This window comes from Pelobates fuscus, chromosome 3, assembly GCF_036172605.1.
Source record: "Pelobates fuscus isolate aPelFus1 chromosome 3, aPelFus1.pri, whole genome shotgun sequence".
Lineage (NCBI taxonomy): Eukaryota > Metazoa > Chordata > Amphibia > Anura > Pelobatidae > Pelobates > Pelobates fuscus.
Window position 1 is genome coordinate 61515930 of NC_086319.1, and position 19842 is coordinate 61535771.

The 19842-nt window shown below is 36.4% G+C and overlaps 1 protein-coding gene across 2 annotated transcripts in view; it reads left to right on the forward strand.

The window, feature by feature from the left end:
• CEP290 (centrosomal protein 290) overlaps positions 1 to 19842 on the forward strand; it is a 122111-nt gene that overhangs the window by 13911 nt on the left and 88358 nt on the right. For both annotated transcript variants that reach the window (XM_063447128.1, XM_063447129.1), the window contains exons 7-20: positions 760 to 813; positions 1180 to 1329; positions 3908 to 4090; positions 4895 to 4984; positions 5078 to 5200; positions 5956 to 6073; positions 7175 to 7347; positions 8547 to 8709; positions 10251 to 10351; positions 11996 to 12083; positions 13121 to 13230; positions 16221 to 16305; positions 17395 to 17537; positions 19564 to 19728. In XM_063447128.1, coding sequence (XP_063303198.1) covers positions 760 to 813; positions 1180 to 1329; positions 3908 to 4090; positions 4895 to 4984; positions 5078 to 5200; positions 5956 to 6073; positions 7175 to 7347; positions 8547 to 8709; positions 10251 to 10351; positions 11996 to 12083; positions 13121 to 13230; positions 16221 to 16305; positions 17395 to 17537; positions 19564 to 19728 — 1746 coding nt within the window. The remainder of the gene's footprint in view (positions 1 to 759; positions 814 to 1179; positions 1330 to 3907; positions 4091 to 4894; positions 4985 to 5077; positions 5201 to 5955; positions 6074 to 7174; positions 7348 to 8546; positions 8710 to 10250; positions 10352 to 11995; positions 12084 to 13120; positions 13231 to 16220; positions 16306 to 17394; positions 17538 to 19563; positions 19729 to 19842) is intronic.

Genomic DNA, 19842 nt, shown 5'->3' on the forward strand with positions numbered 1-19842 from the left:
GAAACAGACATACACACATACAGGCATACTGACACACACACACTGAAACAGACATACACATGCATAAGGAGATAGAGATACATACTGACATACAGACACACACACACACACTGACGTACATACATACTCACATACTGACACAGACATACATACAAACTGACATACATACAGACATACAAACAGACATACATGCATACTGGCATACATACACATACATACATATATAACCACAGATATATAAATACACAGATACATACAGACAAACATGCTGACACACAGACATACATGCATAGTGAAATACATACACACATACATACTGATAGATATATACATAGATGATGGGCCCCGATGCAGATGCACCTGCGGCAGTTTCGCCGCTCCACGTGGGGCCCGGGTGGCCGGGCTTATGACAACCGTCATGGTTGTCACCCCCTGATGGTGGCCCTGTCTGTACTAAGGGTTATAAGGAAATGTCTGAGCAGTCCTGTCATATTACAGTCAGCTACATTCAATAAATATATAATAATTTGGAGCTTATGCTGGCTTGACATCCTTAACTGTGAGGCTAGTTTTTACATCACTACAAATCAATACAACAACTTAGCAAAGAATAACTAGTACAGCCTACTTTGCAATGTCCGTATCCCTTTAAGTAACAGCAGAACCAATTGCATCTCATTGTAATATAGATAAAGTAGCTGTAGTAATAAACTGACTTGTTTTTGTTTATACTTCTTTTTTCTGTTTATGTAATTTCAGCTTGCGCTCCGAAATGAAGAAACCGATAATGAAAACAGCAAATTAAGGAGAGAGGTTGGTAAATGTTTGGTGTATATTAGAATTTTACATTGTGTGTGTGTGTTTTTTTTGTTTTGTTTTGTTTTTTTATATGTATATTCGACAAACACAGATTGCTATCTTTTTGTGTTTACCATCATTTGATTTCTTTCAAATCTTTTCTTTCTGTTGCTGTCTAACTCTTCGTGTATTACTTTTCTTTGTATCAACACTTAATTTTGGAGAAAAAACTTCTTAAGAAAAAGGTGAGGATTGCGTCTCTTTTTTTGGATTTTTTTAGATGAGATCGCCTAGAAGTTTAGTAAACTAGTAGATTTTATGTATTTTTTTTTTCTTTCTTCAATCTGATGAATTAATGTCTGGACTTCCTTTTTTAAACAGAATGAACAACTACGACAAGATGTCATAGACTACCAGAGGCAAATTGACTCTCAGAGGGAATCTCTTATGGCACGTGGGGATGGGCCTGATTACAAATCTGCAATTTCTAAAAAGAATATGGAACTTGTACAATATCTTGATGAAATTCAGGTGAGATATTTAAGATATTCTGGAAGAATATGTTGATAAATTATGTTAGTTGTAAGATTTATATATTCTATACCTTTGTGGTGCAAATAATGTTACCTGGAATACTTTGTGCTCAATTATTATTTAACTGTATATGGCAGTGGTGCAATTCAGAGCCCCATTGTTGTTGTATTTTAACAGTTTCCTTTTGACTGCACCTGCAAAGACACTCAGTGGTGACATTGCGACAGAGGGTGCAGTAGAGGTCAGTAATACTTACATCATGCTGTCCCGTACGGCGTCTCAATCTTTGATCTTCAGTTCCTGACGCCTCCTACACCATGAGCCGACTTCCGTGCTGTACTTTGGTGCGTGTGTAAGAGAACAACAGTGATGTCTTTAGAGGATCCTCTGAGACCTCCTCGGTAGCCTTCATGAATATCTATGAGTGAAATAATTCTGTATTCCCAGGAGTGTCAAAACTTGATGGTGATAGCTCTGCCTTTTGTCAAGTTAGGGATTTTCCATAAGACAATGTAGCTTTATCTTGTCTTGTGATATATCGTTTGACTTTTCAGTGAGATTCCTAAAGATTTTCTTTTTATTAAATGCTCAAAATTTATTTTATTTTTTTGTTGAGTGTTAGATCTGCTTTTTTTTTTTTTTTACATTTATATTTTTGAGTTATCTTATGTGATATACATCATTTCCATTTTATAAGTAAACAATATGCATGTGTCCATTAAACAGTTACTGTCCTGGGGCAGCCTTCCGTGGGATCTCCTAGTGGCTATCGGACAGGGGCATGTGTCTCTGTGGGCTAAGATGGCTATCTGGCTAAGATGGCTATCTGGGCTCATACTAGCCTAGGTATTTTTATAGTCTCTCTGTCTGTGGCTCGGGTGATATTGGTTCGCTTTGTGTGCTGTAGTGTCTGGGGTCCAGCTCCCTGAGGCTCTTCCTCCTTCTGGTCTGTTCAGACTCTGCACTTTACTGGGACTGGTCTTTGCTCCGCCCGCTTGGTGGCGCTTGGAGGGTGGCTCTGTTGTGGGCCGGGGCTGCAGTCCCAGGGTTTTGTAGAGTGCCTCGGGGTCGTCCGTTGATGTCAGGGTGTGGGATGTGTCCCCCACTGTCACTTCCAGGGACCCCTCCATTCCCCATCGGTACTTTATGGAGTAGTCTCTAAGTTTCCTGGCCACCAGTGCTAGTTTCCGTTTCTCCACCAGCACGGAGAATGGAATGTCTCCATAGATGGCTATGGTGCTGCCATCGAATTCTGTGGCCCCTGCGCTCTGGAGCGGCCCATTATTGCATTCCTGACACTTACGTCACGTGTTACCGCTATGACATCCCTGGTGGTCCCTTCTGGTGCTGCTGGGGATTTGCGGACTCTAAATGCAGAGGTTATGAGCGGCTGGGTGGCCCCCCTTCAATTCCCAGGTTGTCTATGAGGCTCTGAGCGTATAGTAGTAGCCTCTCGTTACCAATCGCCGAATGTTCCTGCGCCTATGTCTAGTTTCCAGCACTGTCACAGTGCGGTTTAGTTTCTGTACCTGCGCGGCTAGGTCCCCTTATTTTTGCCACAGTCTCTTGTAGTTGTGCATCTCTGGCACCCTCTCTCTCTTCCAGAGCTCGGACTTTGGTGTGGACTGTCCCCACCTCAGCCTGTACCACTTTCAGGTCCTCTCTCCACACTCTCCTGAGATCTAGCAGGAGTTTCTTTATGTCCCCCTTCGTGGAGGGTGCTGAGTCTTCGTCCGACTCTGATGCAGTGGAATCTCCACCTGACCGTTGCGGTGTGGAGGGATCTTCTTCCTCTGGGGAATCTTCCGACAGAGTGTTTTCCACTCTGGCCTCGGGCGCCATCTTAGCTTGCAGCCGCGGTATGGGCCTTTCGAAGGAGAGCCGAATATCGGGTAATCGGGTCGTCTCTGTGTGTGGAGCTTTCCGGTTTTTGCGCCCCATTGTTCCCTCTGGTGGGGGGTGATGTTGCTGTCTGGTTGCTTTCGTTTTTTTCGGCCGAAATTTCGTTTTTTCTGTGGTTCGAGACGGAGCCTCTCACTTAGGCATCCGTTCAGTCTCTTGGTCGGCCACGCCCCCCTTTGCTAGATCTGCTTTAAAACTGACAATACATCATAGGAGTTGTAGTCTAAAACAATGCTGTGATAGCAATTGGCAAACTTAGTTTATGACATTCTGCCAAAAGAAGAATATGTGAATGTAAATTATTGCAATATCTTTCCACACCTGCCTTCCAGCAGAATGAGTAAAGAGATAGTGCAGAAAAGTCCTTATTGATTGCAATTTTATAATGACAAAAAAGCAGTGAGATCTCAGAGGGGCTTAACCACTGTACCAGAAATATATCACATTCAGCCCATTCCAGCAATTGATCACATTCAGGACTTGTAGTTGTCTGGTGTGCGGTAGAGGTATGTATTCACTAATAAGAAATGAAGGGATTGGCTTCAAATCATTGAAGATTTAGTTTGTATACATTTTTCTAATATGTTAATTTAATTAATACACTTGGTTGTTGTAATACTGTTAAAATGTATATTTTTAAAATTACTATTTTTCTACATCCTTAAAATTTAAGAGCTTGTCTGAAGCTAATGAGAAACTGGAAGCCCAAAACCAGGAAATGACTAAAAATCTTGAAGAATCTGTGCAAGAAATGGAAAAAATGACTGAAGAATACAGCAAAATGAAACGTATTGTGCAACAAACTGATAGCGTCATGGACCAATTGAGAAAGGAAAAAGAGCATTATGCACTTCAGGTGAGTCCTTTGCCAGCTAGGCCAATTAATATTATTATAAGTCATGTTCTGACAAAGAGGAACTTAAAAAGGCATATTATTTTTTGCAAGTCCCATAGTGTACAATGGGCAACTTCAAACTGTACCTTAAGGAATATTCCAAACACCTAAAACAACTTCAGCTTGCTGACATACTTGAAGGGACACTACAGCCACCTAGACCACTTCATCTCATTGAAGTGGTCTGGATGCAGTTTTCCTTGTCCTCCTCAGTCCTGCAATGTAAATCATTACATTCATCGACAAACTGCAAAAATTACATTGCAGGGCTAAGACTGCCTTCAGTGGCTGTCAATCAGACAGCCACTAGAGTCACTTCCAGGTGGATAACTGACTTGGTCGCCTAAATGACGTTGGACATCCTCACTCACTGCAGGAGGACACCCAGAGTCTGTAAAATCCCCATAGGAAAACATTGAAGCAATGCTTTCCTATGGGGAGTGCCTAATGTGCTCGCTGCACATTTAATTTTTTTTTTTATCCTTTCCATGTTGCAGGGATGAGGGGGGAAAGGGATGGGGTCCAGATGGAACTATATTGTAATGAATACAACATTGTATTACTTTCACAATAGAATCCCTTTAAGGCTTAAATTACTTGTCCCTGCAGGATTATTTTATGAAAGAGAATCCTAATGCAACTTAATTGCAGAGCAAAACTATTCATTTTATGCGTGTGAATTAATGTATTTGTTAATCTTTGTTATCCACAATTATGATAATTTGTTGACTTGTAATGTGCATGGAATGAATTAATTTTGTGCAGGTTCATGAGCTAACAGAGCAACTACAGGCTAAAAATGAAGAAGATGATCCAGTCATGATAGCTGTAAATACAAAAGTGGAGGAATGGAAGGTATTGTAAATTGTTGGAACATATTATACATATTATAGGATATATTACATTTGCGTGATAATTACTATTATATTAACATGATATTTATTGCAGAGGATTTTGGCATCCAAAGACGAAGAGATTATGGAATATCAACAGATGGTCCAAAATCTTAGAGAGAAACTTAAAATCTCACAGTTGGATAAAGACAAGAACAGCGTCCTGGCTCTCCAGCAGGTAACTATTAATAATTCTTTATAACTACCTGTGGAGACGTATTCCTGGTACTGTGCTTTCTGTTAAACACAGACAACACGTGTTCCTCCTTTCTCGCTCTCTCTTACTCTCACTTTCTCCCTCTCTATCCATCTCTTCTTCTCTCGTTCTCTCTTGCTCTCCCTTTCTGTCTTTCCCTCTCTCCTCAGGGTTCCTTCTGCAGAAATATTTCAGCTGCGTCGCTAGATGCAAGTTTTATATTAAACAAAATTATATATTAAATATTATTAAATATTAATATTAATATACTACTCCGTTACCCCCAACTATAAACGTTTATTACGTAAAGTAAAAGGTATATAGATTATAACGATCATAACAAGATTAAAACAAATGCCTGATCTAGTATACTAAATTAGCAAGGCATAACAAAAAAAGCGATGACACTGAAATCATTTAAACATGGGACACTTTTAGTGTCATGGTTAATATTTTTCTTTTATTTTCATGGTAAATTTTTTTTCTTCTATACATTGCACATATGTAAACACCACCTTAAAGTAAATATGGAATAATATTGTTTTAAGAGATGCAGGATTTTTTGTGTACACTGATGTTGGTTCTTCGACAAGTGTGTGTGTGTGTGTGCTTTGTATGTTTAGAGCAGCCAGTTGCTTCCCCTTAATTTTATTTTGTCTTACTTTACATTTAAATTGTTTACATTTTATTTTTCTTACATATTTTAAAATTACATTGTACTTGTTCTGCTTTCTTAGGGCTTGCAGGAACGTGACAATCAAATTAAAATGTTAACAGAGCAATTGGAGCAACACACTAAAGAAATGGATTCCCATTCACTTCATATTGAGCATGTAAAGCAACAATTACAGAAAGGTAATACATAACCATTATCTGTTTACATAGTTCAGGGGTGCTTCTTTGAATGAAATAGACAGAGAATGATGGGAGTTGTAGGTCAGCAATATCTGGAGAGCCAGAGTTTGGAGAAACCTATGATAGAACAATGGAAAAGCCCAGTTTCTGAGACCTCCACCATAACTTTTACAAGTTTTATCCAGGGTACAAGTTTACACGCTTGTTGCAGACTTGTTATTACTGTAATTTATAATTCCAAAGTCATCCAGAAACATACGTTTAGATAACCTTAAGTTGAACAATGTTTTTCAGTAATATTCTTTCAGAATTTCAGTGAGGGTTAAGTTTCATTCCATCTATCTAACCCAGTGCTTCTCAAGCATGTATTCAAACACCACTGATGGTTTAAATCGTAGTGATTAGACCGTTAAGTCCTCATGACAATAGCCATAAAACATAAGTGGTCCTTGAGTACCTGATTTGAGGATCTATTTAGATATAAGAATGCATGACTAAGAGCCTTAAAGAGACACTGTAGGTAGTGCAACTGTTTCATCTCATTGATGTGTCTACATTGTCTGGAGTTCCCTGGTGCCATCCTTTCATTCAATGTTAAACCATTTTTAATGTTTTAATGGTATATGAGAGTCCCCAGCAGCTCATGCCTACATTGTCCGTTTAAGAGTTGAAACATCTCATCCTGTGTATAGTGTATGTCCACCTCAAAAAATGAGTATACACAATGCAAGGATGCTGTGTGTATATATATGTATATATGTGTGTGTGTGTGTGTGTGTGTGTTTATATTATATTATATTATATATATATATATATATATATATATATATATATATATATATATATTAGGATTTTAAGGACCACTTGTTGCGTTTTCACATATCTTAATCCCTTTACATTATAGGCATGCAGTCTTGACCTTTATCTATTGCTTACCTTTTTTTTCTTTATTTGAAACCTTCACTTACTTAAATTAATTTCCCAATCACAAGCAATAATAGGCTAGTATTTTATATGTTTAACTTTTTATTTTATTTTATTAAAATGTGGATAATTGGTCCATATATATTATTAGGAGTCATCTTTTCTTCATCATATTAGGGTCTTCAAAACACACAGACCAAATTCGTAATGAAGAATTTCAAAGGATGTTGCAGATTCTTGAACAAAGATTGAAAGAAGCAGAACGGGTTGCAGAGTTGGCAGAGAATGATGCGAGACAAAAAGACAAAGATCTCATTGATGCCCTGAGGCGTTTGCAGGAATATGAATCAGTAAGATCAGTAGTGAATTGGCTTATTGGAATATATGTCATGTTTGTGGATCAATACAAATAAACATTGATCCACAGAAATTAATGGGACCTGCAGGTTACATTTCTGACATCTGGCAATATGTTTTATTTAAGATGTTCTTATGTCTGTCTTAGCACTTTTTGTTCCTTAGGCTCTCTATCCTATATTCATTGTATTTCACATTATTTACTTCAAATCTGCGCTCCCTTTCAGCTTCTAGTTTTAGATCACAAACTCTAAGAAATATTTTCTAAATACACTTGAAAGACTATATTTTGGATGTGAGTGATTAATTAAACGTCCATGCAAATCCCTAATGCTAATCCTTACACAGGATTGGGTTAAGATTTCTGGAACAATGTCAATATTTGGTTTGTATCACATTTGTGTTTGTTTTTTGTCTCCTGGACTTTATATACCCGATCTTGCTTAATTAATCCTATCACAACTGTTTTGTCATGCTTTTATTGCATAATGTTGTACTGTGCTGGCTTGTATGCAATATTTTCAGAAATGTAAACCTGGTTATTTGGATAGCCTTCTCAGATTCTTAATAAGTGGCAAATAAAACAAAAAGCCACAAACTGGTACACAGTACTTTGACAACCAAGACAATAGCGCATAAAACCGACTGAGATGGGCAATTTTCTTTTATTTGCATGTCAGTCTTTTTCTCACATTAACGTAAGGTCAGTTAAAAGGCGTTGCCTAATTTCACCTAAATGAAGGTGTATTTTGTAACAAGTCAAAAAGCAGGCTTTGGCACAGTGCTTTCATGGTACATAGAATTTAGATATCTTGGCTGGGTAAGAGGTGGAGGGTTTGCAGAGCCAGCAGACAAGAGAACTGCAGCTTTTGCAAGCTGTTTTTAGATATATACACACAATGAAAAAAAATTATAATTAAATGCATGCATGTTTTCATTTGGGGTATATCTTCTAAACAGTTAATGCACATCTCCAATATACTCCAAAACCAATCTCACTTCTCCTGTATCCACCACTTTCATGCATTTCCTCAAAAGTCATCTCTTTCCCCAGTATCATCTAACGCCATTTCTTATTTCCTCTTCCAATTTACGGCATATAGGGATCACAACACCCTGGATCTAGCCCTGTACTGATTGTATTTCATTTTGTTATGTTACATATACAACAAATTCTGTCTTCCTTTTAAAGGGAGTTTATGGCCTTGAAGAAGCTGTTGCAGAAATTAAAGAATGGAAAGTAAATCTAAACATAAGAGATCGTGAAATTGAAGCCTTAACAAAGGATATCAACAAACTTGAGCTGAAAGTTAATGATGTCCTTGATGAGAATGAAGATCTACGAGAACGTTTGGGTACAGAACTGTACATTCTCTTTCAGCACGAAATGCAAATTAAGTTAAAAAAATATATATATTGTCATTGTTTAGGCTATTTGTAATATATAAACAGTACATTGAGTTTAAATTTTGGAACTTTGGGGCATTTATAAATGAATTATTTTCTTGACTATATTTCCAAATGATGTGAAAAAGAGTTTTATGGTCTGTCAAATGTTCCTTATGGGTGCACGCTTTTTGTCCTTCGTTGAATTATTATTTCACTACCCCTAGTTAGGATCATCTCTTAAAGATGCATTCTTTTGATTAGTAATCTATCCTTCTGAGGTAGATAAAATGAGTACCATTAAATTGGGTAATGGTAACAACCACTGGATGTTGGGCTAAGGTAACATCGTGAGGACGTACTTGAAAACCAGAGTAATCTGAATGTACCTTTCCTGGTTACAAACTTTGTTGTTATTATTATTATTATATGAGATATTGTCTACCTTATCGGAGGTATCGCAGGATGCACACAAGTCTCATTACCATATTACAGAACTAACTTTCTGTAAACAAAAAGTGTTATTAGTATTTCATAGTTAAAATGTATACACCCTATTAGCATTTACTGGTTAAGTCTCTTTGTTTGTCTATTGTGTAAAAAACGAAAATGAAATGAAATGAACGCACCAAAACCACCACAGCTTATTGCAGCATTTGTGGGTCCATCCTCTCCATTTTTTTTAAAAAAAAACTGTTTTTTCACATAGTTTAACAAAACAAATGTTCAGTCTCTGCACTGAAAGCCCTGCTTTTGCTTTATAATGTGGAACATTGATTTCTGCATTATACATACAGCCCACTGACGTGGTTACAATCATAGCAGTTGCTGCCCTGTTCCATGGTTAAGAGCTAAGCCATTTTTGAATGGTTTAACACCTACTATGGTCATCTGAGAGCCCACAGTAATAGCCCTTTTCACAGGTATTGCTAAATGTAACTGCTTCTGCATTAGCATACACATTCCTGTCATATTTGATTGGCATTCATTGTCACTCTCAGCTAATCAATTACAATTGAAATTTAATATATCTAAAGTGAAAAGGGAACTTTAACTTTGGATATATATGTAAAGAGGGGCTGGATTGTGTATGTGTGCATACATGAGATCCAGGTAAGTGTCAGACTATTAAAAATAAAGTTTAACATTGTCCATGGGACAGCTGTGCTCACAGAACAATTTTCACAAAAAATAAGGTGATATCACCCAAAGACACCTTGAACCACAACCACTACAATGAGCTATAGTTGCTCTGTTGTTTGCAGTCTTTATTAATCCTGGGAGCACTGAGACATCTAATCAGTGGTTAAGCAGAAAACAAATTTCAGTTATCCATGTATATGGGCAGAGAATAAATGGCGAACATCAACTGGAGGTGAATTAACATCATCCACTATTTTATTTAACAAATTAATGCCAATGTTCTGTGCGTTTTAGTTTTCTGTGTTTAGAAATAGTCAGTCTCATATTCAGAGTCTTTTTATAAAAAATAAACATGTTTTTGTTTCAGGTCTTGAGCCAAAAACTATTATCGACTTAACAGAATTCAAAAATATAAAAGCCTTAAAACAACAGCAATACAGAGCTGAAAATCAGATCCTTCTGAAAGAGGTAAATATAGTTGATTTCAATATTCTTTAGAGTCCCTAATGCAGAAAAACACAAACATTCAATCTGATTGTTTGGTGGGTAGCAAAGAGTTCTAGACTATGTCCATAGAACATTGCATGCTGAGAAAGGTCATTCTGCAATCACATTAGCATCGACATAGAATTCTTATTCATATTTACACACTTTACAGCATTGTGTGGAGCGTATCCTCTGCTGTACTTTCACTTTGGAAACATATTAGTTTATACATTGAATTATTTTAAATCTCATACAGATCCTAACCCGGGGCTCTCCCTGCTGTTAGAAATTAATGTATAACAGGTGACGGCAAGATAACATTGTATATCTTGATTCTGTAACCGCGACACAACATATACTCGATTCTGCGATCGTTCACATACTTAGCTCTCTAGCTCTCTAGCTCTAGGTAAGAAATAAAACATTCTCATTATCACATCACCAATTGGAAAACAAAAACAGAATCCTAACAAATTATTTATTCTGATGGAAAAAAACTCAATGGGAGCCTTAGGTAGCCTGTACAAGTGTTCCTCTATGACTCTTCCATCTGGGGATGCATCTGATTATAAAGATGGGTTCCTGCAGATCTTTGCTTAGCATGTTAGTGATCTGTGTATGAGGTCATTTTATGCTTTTAAAAAATGCCAGGGTTTATTTTGACCGTTGGACTTTCCAACACTTTCAGTGTTAATTGTCAGGGATTCAAAGTGCATTTCAAATGTTAGACCAAAGTAGCCAAACTGAAAGAATAGCTGACTTGGAAAATATATCCAGGATGTCTATTTTGGCCTTAAATTTGAAATTCACTTTGAATCCCGGATGATTCCTACTTTAGTGAATAATCCCATTTGGTTACTTGAGGTGATATGTAATACCTTTATTCTACTAATTTGTGTTACACCTGAGGGCTGGGGCACTAATCTGTATAGAAGAAGGGAAACTATAGTATTAGGGATAGAGGTTTGTATTTATAACACTATCTAGCAGACAGGGATTCAAGTGAAACACAAGATATGAGAAAATAAATGACATCAGTGAATGTGGGAGGCTGGGTCAGCTAGATAGGTGGTTGAATTGGGTGATTTGTAAGCTTCTTTCAACAGTGAACGTAGAGAAACATCTTGAAGATTGAGAGGGGAAAGAGAGATTAAAATGGAACTGACATGCCGAACTTACCTTTCTCCTATTGATTCCTCTTCTCTTCTTCTCTCAGAATCTGTTCTTATTTTCTTCCTTTCTGATTTAGTTTTATTTAAAACATGAGATAAAGTAGGGGCTACTTTGTCTTCTGTATTTTTAATACGCTTTATTTTCCTTGACCAAAGGAGGAGCTTAAGTCAGCTCCATTTCTAACTTAAGCTCCTCCTTTTGTCAAAGAAAGTCAAGTGTAGGAAAAATACATAAGACAAAGTAATCCCTATTTTGTTTTATGTTTTAAAGAAAACTAAATCAGAAATAAAGAAAATGCTGAGAGAGGAAGAGGAAACAATAGAAGAAAGGTACGTTCACCATGACAGTTCCTCTCTAAAGTCAAATTGAAATGAGTTCCAGAGATAACTGATGACACTAGAAAATTGTTAGAATAAAATGGGGACGTTATTCACCTGTGGGTTTAATGTACAGATTGAAAGGTTGGAAGAAGAGCGTATTGAATTGAAACAACATATTCGCAAACTAGCTCAAGACAAAGGCAAAAGAGTGGCATCTTTAGGTAAGAAAATGGCTTCTGAAATTCAAAATGAATGGATATTGTATTGGGTATAATAACATTAATTACATTAAGTAAGCAATTTTGATGTTCATGGCATTTACCGAATAACTTGCAACTAGACACTATTCATAAGTACTTCATGAAACCTTTATTATTTTTTTTATATTTTAGGTCCAAGGTGACCTTTTTAAATGCCATTTTATTTTTCAAGGAATATTATTTAATATGTTTGTATATATAATTTATGTTTGCACCATACCCATTGCATACATTGCCACCGCCTCTTTTCACCATGTCCATGCATAAAGCAGATTATGACTGCAGCAATGTATCTTTTTAAATCCCCAAAGCAAGTTTATATGGGGAGGATAGATCTCATAGACCAAATATTAAGCTTCTGATTGGTGCAGCTTCTTCCTGGTGTTGGATGTTTGCTGCTGCTGCCCACATGTCGATTACTTTTATGGTGGATATCTTTTTTTTTTTTTTTTTTAAGTTTTATTTATTAAGTATTTGATATCCAGTACGGATGTTTCCCATTAACAACTAACGTTCACAATAAAACACACGTTTATTTTCATGATACAGTTATCTGTAAAGTTTTGTGTAAGGTGAATCTGATTGTCTGACTGATACCCGTCTACCCCTTCCAACTATCGTCCCATATCCCTGTTTCCTTTTTCCTCAAAACGTCTAGAAAGACTTGTCTTTACTTGTATGACACACTTTCTAAATTCCAACTCCCTCCTCGATCCTCTTCAATCTGGCTTTTGCCAGAAGTTTATGAAATCAAAGCTTTGTCACCAATGTTCAAAAATACATGTTTGGATATCTGCTTGAAAAGCAAATTAGCTCCTTTCTGTTCTTGATTGTATCTGAGAAAAATTTAATTGTTAAAAATTCAAATTAAAGGTACATGTACTAATATTACCAATAATGTAATAATTCTTTTAAATGTTATTTGCTAAACGTGTAAAACAAAATGTTTTTTTGTTTTGTTTTTTTTTTTACTTTTTTCTCCACTTTTTTGCCATTAGGTCTGACAGCTGATGATCTCCACTTGAATGATAGTTCTCTTGCAAATATGATTTCTAAAAAAAGGAGTGATTTCATATTGGTAGATAACACAGAGGACATAAAAGGAAAGGTAAGAGTTTGTGTGAGTTTTGATATTTTCAGGTGTTTGACTCATAATGTATGTTAACTCGTTATAGCCCAACAGCCGCAAATGTCATCTTCATGAATCAGTCATTTAAACTTTACTATTGTGGAATGTTTTATATATTTCTATATATATATATATATATATATATATATATTTATATATATATATATATTTGTGGTCAGGGCAAAAGCCATAATGAGAGTATATTAGAAGTAGTCCCTATATGAGACCTATAGCAATATAAAAAAAGACTGAAAACGTAAATGGGGAGCGGTCTGGCGTCCCTTAAGAAGGAAAACCAAGCCCCTCCCACAACTACAGGCCCAGCCTTACATACATATATATATATACACACAACATACAAAATACACAATCCAGTGCACTCGATTATTCACTAAACAATGATTTCAAATCTCACAGATTGTAATAGTTTTATTTAAAAACACCATAAGCCTGCCACAACGTCAATGTACACCATTCTTGGCAGGTCTTACTCTAGTAGCCTAATGCCTGCTTTTGTGAGATTAATCCACTTACTTGGGAAATACTTCCTCCTGGGACTCTCTGCAAGTCAAGGCTAAATAGGATCCTGGAATGAGGCACCTGTGACAGGGAGGGGTGCAAAACCCAAGGAGTTGGCCTTAATTCCCAAATATATAAATGAAACTAAGAGGACTGCACTCACCAGAACATGCCTAGATTATAGGGTGCTGCTGGGGTCAATAAATACAACATACAAAATACACAATTCAGCACACTCGCTTATTCACTAAACAATGTTTGATTTAAAAACCCCTCACCTAGGCAAAAAATAATGGGGGTTTAGTTACATTATATGATCATCATTTTGCATAAGCCTGCCACAACGTCAATGTACATTCTTGGCTGGTTCTACTTTAGCAGCCTAATACCTGCTCTTATATATTCAATTATCTGCTTTGTAGTGATCTGCCAATGTCAACTTTTTTTTAGACATTCATCATCAGTGTAGAGTCAGAAAGGACAAGATTGGGATCACAACATCGAAAATCATTAGTCCTCTCCAAAATACAAGCTATACCAATAAACCCATTATGATAGGTAGGATGTTTATGATTACTCAGGTCATACATAGAGAAAATTAGAATAGTATATATGAGAGATCTAAAGCTTAGTGATATCACTGGATTTACTTAACCCCATGCCCTGGAAGCATTAAAAAAAAAACAGGAAAAAAAGTATAGGCAATTTACGGTAAGTACATCTAATTCATCTGCTAAAACAAAATCTCAAAGGTAACAAATCAGCATAAAAACAGAGGAGGCAAACCTGGGTTGTTCTGTCGTAGTTTGATAAATATGTCTGATTATCTCAGTGGCACGTAGTAAAATCTTTACACTTTTAATATAATTATTATTACTTTTTAATTGGATGCTTGAGCAATGCCATTATGTACTTGTCAGATATATATATATATATATATATATATATATATATATATATATAAAAAAAAAACTACAAGTTCACAAAGGGTTCCAATTGGGTTTTCCTGGACCCAACAATCATCATCATCAACAATCTCTAGTGTGGGCTGATTGTGCACGTGTGCTAATACAGACCTTAACGTAGAGGTTTCACTATTTTATTGTGTTCACTCAGTAAATGAGCAATATATCTTTTTATTTATATTTCTTATTTATATAAATAAAACAGACACATCCAGCACATCAAAAAGCTTGGTCCTCAGAACTGGCTTATTTATGAATATAAAACTTTTTAGAAAAAGTTGCATGTCTTTTCATGAGTGATTAATTGGAAAAGTGAACATATTCAACAGCCAAAGATGTTCTACAAAAAGGGCTTTTTAAAGTAACTGTCATAGTTTGAAATGCAATTATACTTTTATTGTAGGCTTTTATTGTTCAATATGATTTTCAGTACTTTACTGCATCTTTTATGATTATGTAAAAGCTTACTTGAACAGCGCCTAGGCATTTAAATTATATGCTTATATTATATAGACCTTAAGAACCAAACACATGCTTATGTGAAAATTAAAGTGCAAAGTGTGAACCAATCAATTTCCAAAACAGCTTAAAGATTTTACGTGGAAACACTTATGTAACAAAAGAAAGAGACCAAAAACTTTCAGACTGTTTTAGAAAAACTATTTAATCTGCCTTGACTGCAGCAGTTTTTTCTTCAAAGAATTTCAATTGTGACAACAATATATCTGGGTTTGGTTTTTTTTTTTTTTGGTCCATACATGCATTTTTTGTTATCTTTATGAGTTCTAGGGTTTTTGGACAGGGCTGATGGCAAGTTCTGTTTAAGACAAGGTTTTGTCTACCCTAGTAATGGGTCATTATATTGGGTATATTTCACCTTATGTAAACCTCTTATTGTTTTTGTATGTTGACATTTTTCACGTTAGTGTGCACAAATTGTACATTCTATAATATCGAGAGAATATTAGCTTTACAAGGACCTACAGTCCAACGGATTATTCCAGTTGCACATCAAATCTTATAAAAATACATTCAAGGTGTGCATGATTATTCAGGATTGTGGTTTCATTCATATAGATGAACTTTGTATCTGCAGGATTGCGCAGACAAACGACCCACCACAGCTATGCATAATTCACAGAGCTGTGACATGCATGACTTGAAATACATTTTTATTTAGCATCACTACTTGAACTGCAAGTAAGGTTTTGTAAGAAACCTAAATAAGTTTTGATATCATAAATAATTCGTTTTTTTTAAATTAATATTTAATGCACAAAACTTTCTTTTGTGCTAAGGCACAAATTAGTTTTGGTAAGAGATAATATATACGTACATTGCTACTCTGTTTTCAAAAGTAGTTAAACCAAAAAAATAATGTTGTACCTTTTTTACCCCCAAGACTCTGTATGAGAACATTTATTGCACAATTGTTTTGATTTGTTATTTTATGGTTTTGTTTTATTTAATTTTTATTTTTTTAAGAATGAAAATCTTACAAAGCAACTTAACGAAAATGAAAGAGAACTTGAAAGAAGTAAAACCATTGTGGCGGAGCTAAAATCTAAATGTAAGTGTATTACTAATTAATACATCACTGTCATAATTTGTATATTACATTTCCATCGCTGTAAACTACTACTAAAATATTTCACTTGAATATATTTAACCTTGAAATGTTTCATCTGCACCAAGTGTATGTTACAAGTAGTTTTCTATTTTGTGCATTCTTTTTGGCTTTCAATGTTCCGACATGTAGCCTTCAGTGTTTTTTTATTTTTTTTAAATATCATTCTTTATTTTTGTAGTGCATGAGAGGTCAGACATTCACATAGGAACCGGTGTTACATATACACGAGTATTAAAGTATAGCATCAACGTGTGTCCAGAGTTACTGCACTATTTATTTATTTTTTCGAAATATTATAAAAAAAATCAGAAATATAAACATTATTGATTAAGCAGTTAGTGGAGACTTGTGGGGAAAATAATCACTACTGCCAGAGGTATATAGAAGATGAATCCTTACGTGTTTGTGTTGTCCTCCCTTTGTGTTGGAAGATGGTCTAATAGTTGAAGTAGGGGGTGGGGATGATGAGTTCTGAGTGTATATAATGGTAGGATAAGTAGACTACTAACCCCTTAGCTACTAAGTAGCGGTTTCAGCTGAGGAGCGTGTCAGTTAGACCCACCACATGTCACCGTAAAAGAGTATGTGTTTTATGGGGACTAAGTAGTCTCACTGCTTAATTCTCTGTCACTTGGGAGTTTAAGCAGCCCTGGCTGTAACTCACACAGCCTCCATGGAACAATATGGTTTTATTTTCAATCAATTTATCTTTAATGACACAGTAGGCTCCTGCGGTTTGTAGAAGACTAACAGAGCAGGAGATAAGAAATTCAAAATTAAACCGAATGTGCAGTAAAGGAAGTTTAAACATGATGTCACTTTTTACAGGAAGTGTTAAGGAAGGCTGTGCAAGTCACAGGGAGGCTTGCCTAGGCCTGTATAAACAAAAGTGATTTAACTCCTAAATGGCAGATAATTGAGCAGTGAGACTGCGGAAGCATGATCTATACAGTAAAACTGCTATATTAAGCTAAGGTTGTCCCTTTAAAATGCATTTCTTCTGTTTAACTAAATTATTTGTTTATCCAGTAAAAGAACTTTCTGAAGAGAATAGGCAGATGCAGCAGGGGATGGCAGAAATATTGCAGGCTCTCAAAGACTCACAGAAAGATTCATCCGTGAAAGGGGGAGAAGCAACTTTGATAATCCCTAGCCTCGAACGCTTGGTTAATGTAAGTAGTACTAAAACCAAGAGCATGTGTTCTTATATTTAATACTTATTGTATAGCTATATTACAAAGTAGACATTCCTTTGCTCACAGCTGTTCAGAGCAAACCAATTGTCAGCATTTGTGCTCCTTTTGCGGTTATAGTTTTCACTTCATTCTTGGACGATAGTACATCCTTGCATCTTGAAAAGAAGAGTTGATCTCTGGATATGTAATTTGGTACTGGAGTGAGTTAAAGGCACACTATAGGCACCTAGACAACTTCATCTCAATGAAGTGTTCTGGGTGCGATGTCCGTGTCGATCTGCAGGGATTAAATGCCCCTAGTGGCTGTCACTTTGACAGCCACTAGAGGCGCATCCGTCCAAATAGTAAAACTTGGCTATTTCAGTGAGATGATCTCATGGAGACTAGTTAGAAAGGGCAATATATTGTTGGGTATACACATTTTTATTTTTAAGGCTTTACTGCGCCATTAACATAAGCAATGCGTAGCTCCATTCTTGTTTTTCATGAATGAAATTACTTGCAGCTGAGTATACTGCTGATGTGACATTTTACAATTTGTGCAAAGGGCATGCTTAATTACATGCTATTTGCTCCTTCATTGTCTAGCTACACTCACACGTAGATTCATTAATTAACCTTAATAGTCATGCTTGAAATAAATGTGTGCTCTGTTTTAGATTTACATTTTAACTTTTAAAGACCTATGATATATGTTGCTTTGTGAGTCCTGATTGTAACTCGGTTCAGCCAGTTGATCTATTTTTCAAAAGTAAGTGCAAGCTATACAAGATTCTGCGTTATACACATATATACAGGGTCAGCACGTACCACATACCACTTTGTCAGAGTTCCTAATCGGTGTCAACGTTTTGGACGTCCTATGGTCCTTACTCAAGTCCTGAGAGAGGGCCGGAGGAGATTTTAAACATTGACATGCCGGTACTTTGAATTTATATGAAAAGTGCAATTTTGTATTGCAAACAGAGGACCCGTGAGTGCTTGTGACTCTATTTTTGTTTTTTGATATATACATGCCGTGATTGAAGCGACGGGACAAATGTAGTGAAAATATATATGGTTGCTAAATGTATGCCATCACATCTACTGTTTTATAGATGATAGCGGTTAAGTGTGTTGATGGGGAGGGAGAGATAGATAGATAGATGTGTGTAAAGCATCAAAATAAAACCTATCTCTCCAGTTCCATGTATGGATATAATTGATATGGAAAATGAAACTTGTTGAATAGTTGAACAAGCATGGATCAAAATACTAGGTTTTGTTTTTGTTAACAAGTAAGATAATGGGGGGCGGGTCTTGACTGCTGCAATGAGCAGACGCATGTAAGTTGTTCTCTGTGCAAGAAACACTTAAAAATACATTAATCTTGAATATAACCTTGCAAACCTCAGCAAATTCTTAGCAAGACACAACCTATATTCACTCCTGCTCCAGCCTGAAGTTTTTCCATGCACCGTTCCCCCCCCATGCCGGTGGGGGTTATCCCGGCCCCAGCATTCCAGCTGCTGGTGGACCTGCAACTCAGCTCACATCTCTGCCACTTGACTTCTGCCTACCCACACCGAGCCAAGATGGCAGATGCACCAAATGCACCACTGGCCTCCTGGAGCCGATTCAAATACGGCTGGATGCTCTCTTCCCAGAATTCTGGTGCAAGTTGGAGGAGAGAAGACGAGATGTAAGCCTACCACGATACTTACACTCCACAGCTAAGCATTCTCTATCTTGGGCTAAGCAGCGGCACAGGCTCAAATACAGCAGGTTAATTGTTAAGTTGATAATTTTGTATGGCCCGCGAATTATGTTTTAAATATCCAAATGGCCCTTGGCAGAAAACCGGTTCCCCACCTCTGCCTTAAAGGGTTCATTTTTAATAATGGCAGTCATAAGAATTGTTTGTGTTAAATTGCAATATCAGTATTTTCTATCTGAACTTTAGTTTCGTATCTCTTGTCCCTACTTTTAGCTCAGTATATTTCACTGTTATGATCTTATTTAGGCCATCGAAACAAAGCATGCTGGAGGTGGATTTGACGTGAGTGTTCATTTGAAAGCCCAAGCTGATCAGCTGACTGGAAGAAATGAAGAACTAAGGAAAGAGTTGAGAGAATCACGCAAGGAAGCCACAAATCTTTCCAACCAATTGTCAAAAGCTAATGAAAAGGTTTGTGAGGCTCTCCATTCTATATTAAGTCATTCCTGGAAAATAAATCCCTTTTAAACTGCAATATTGAGATGTTGAGTGTACGGAGTAGTAATTAAATTAAATTTATGTATT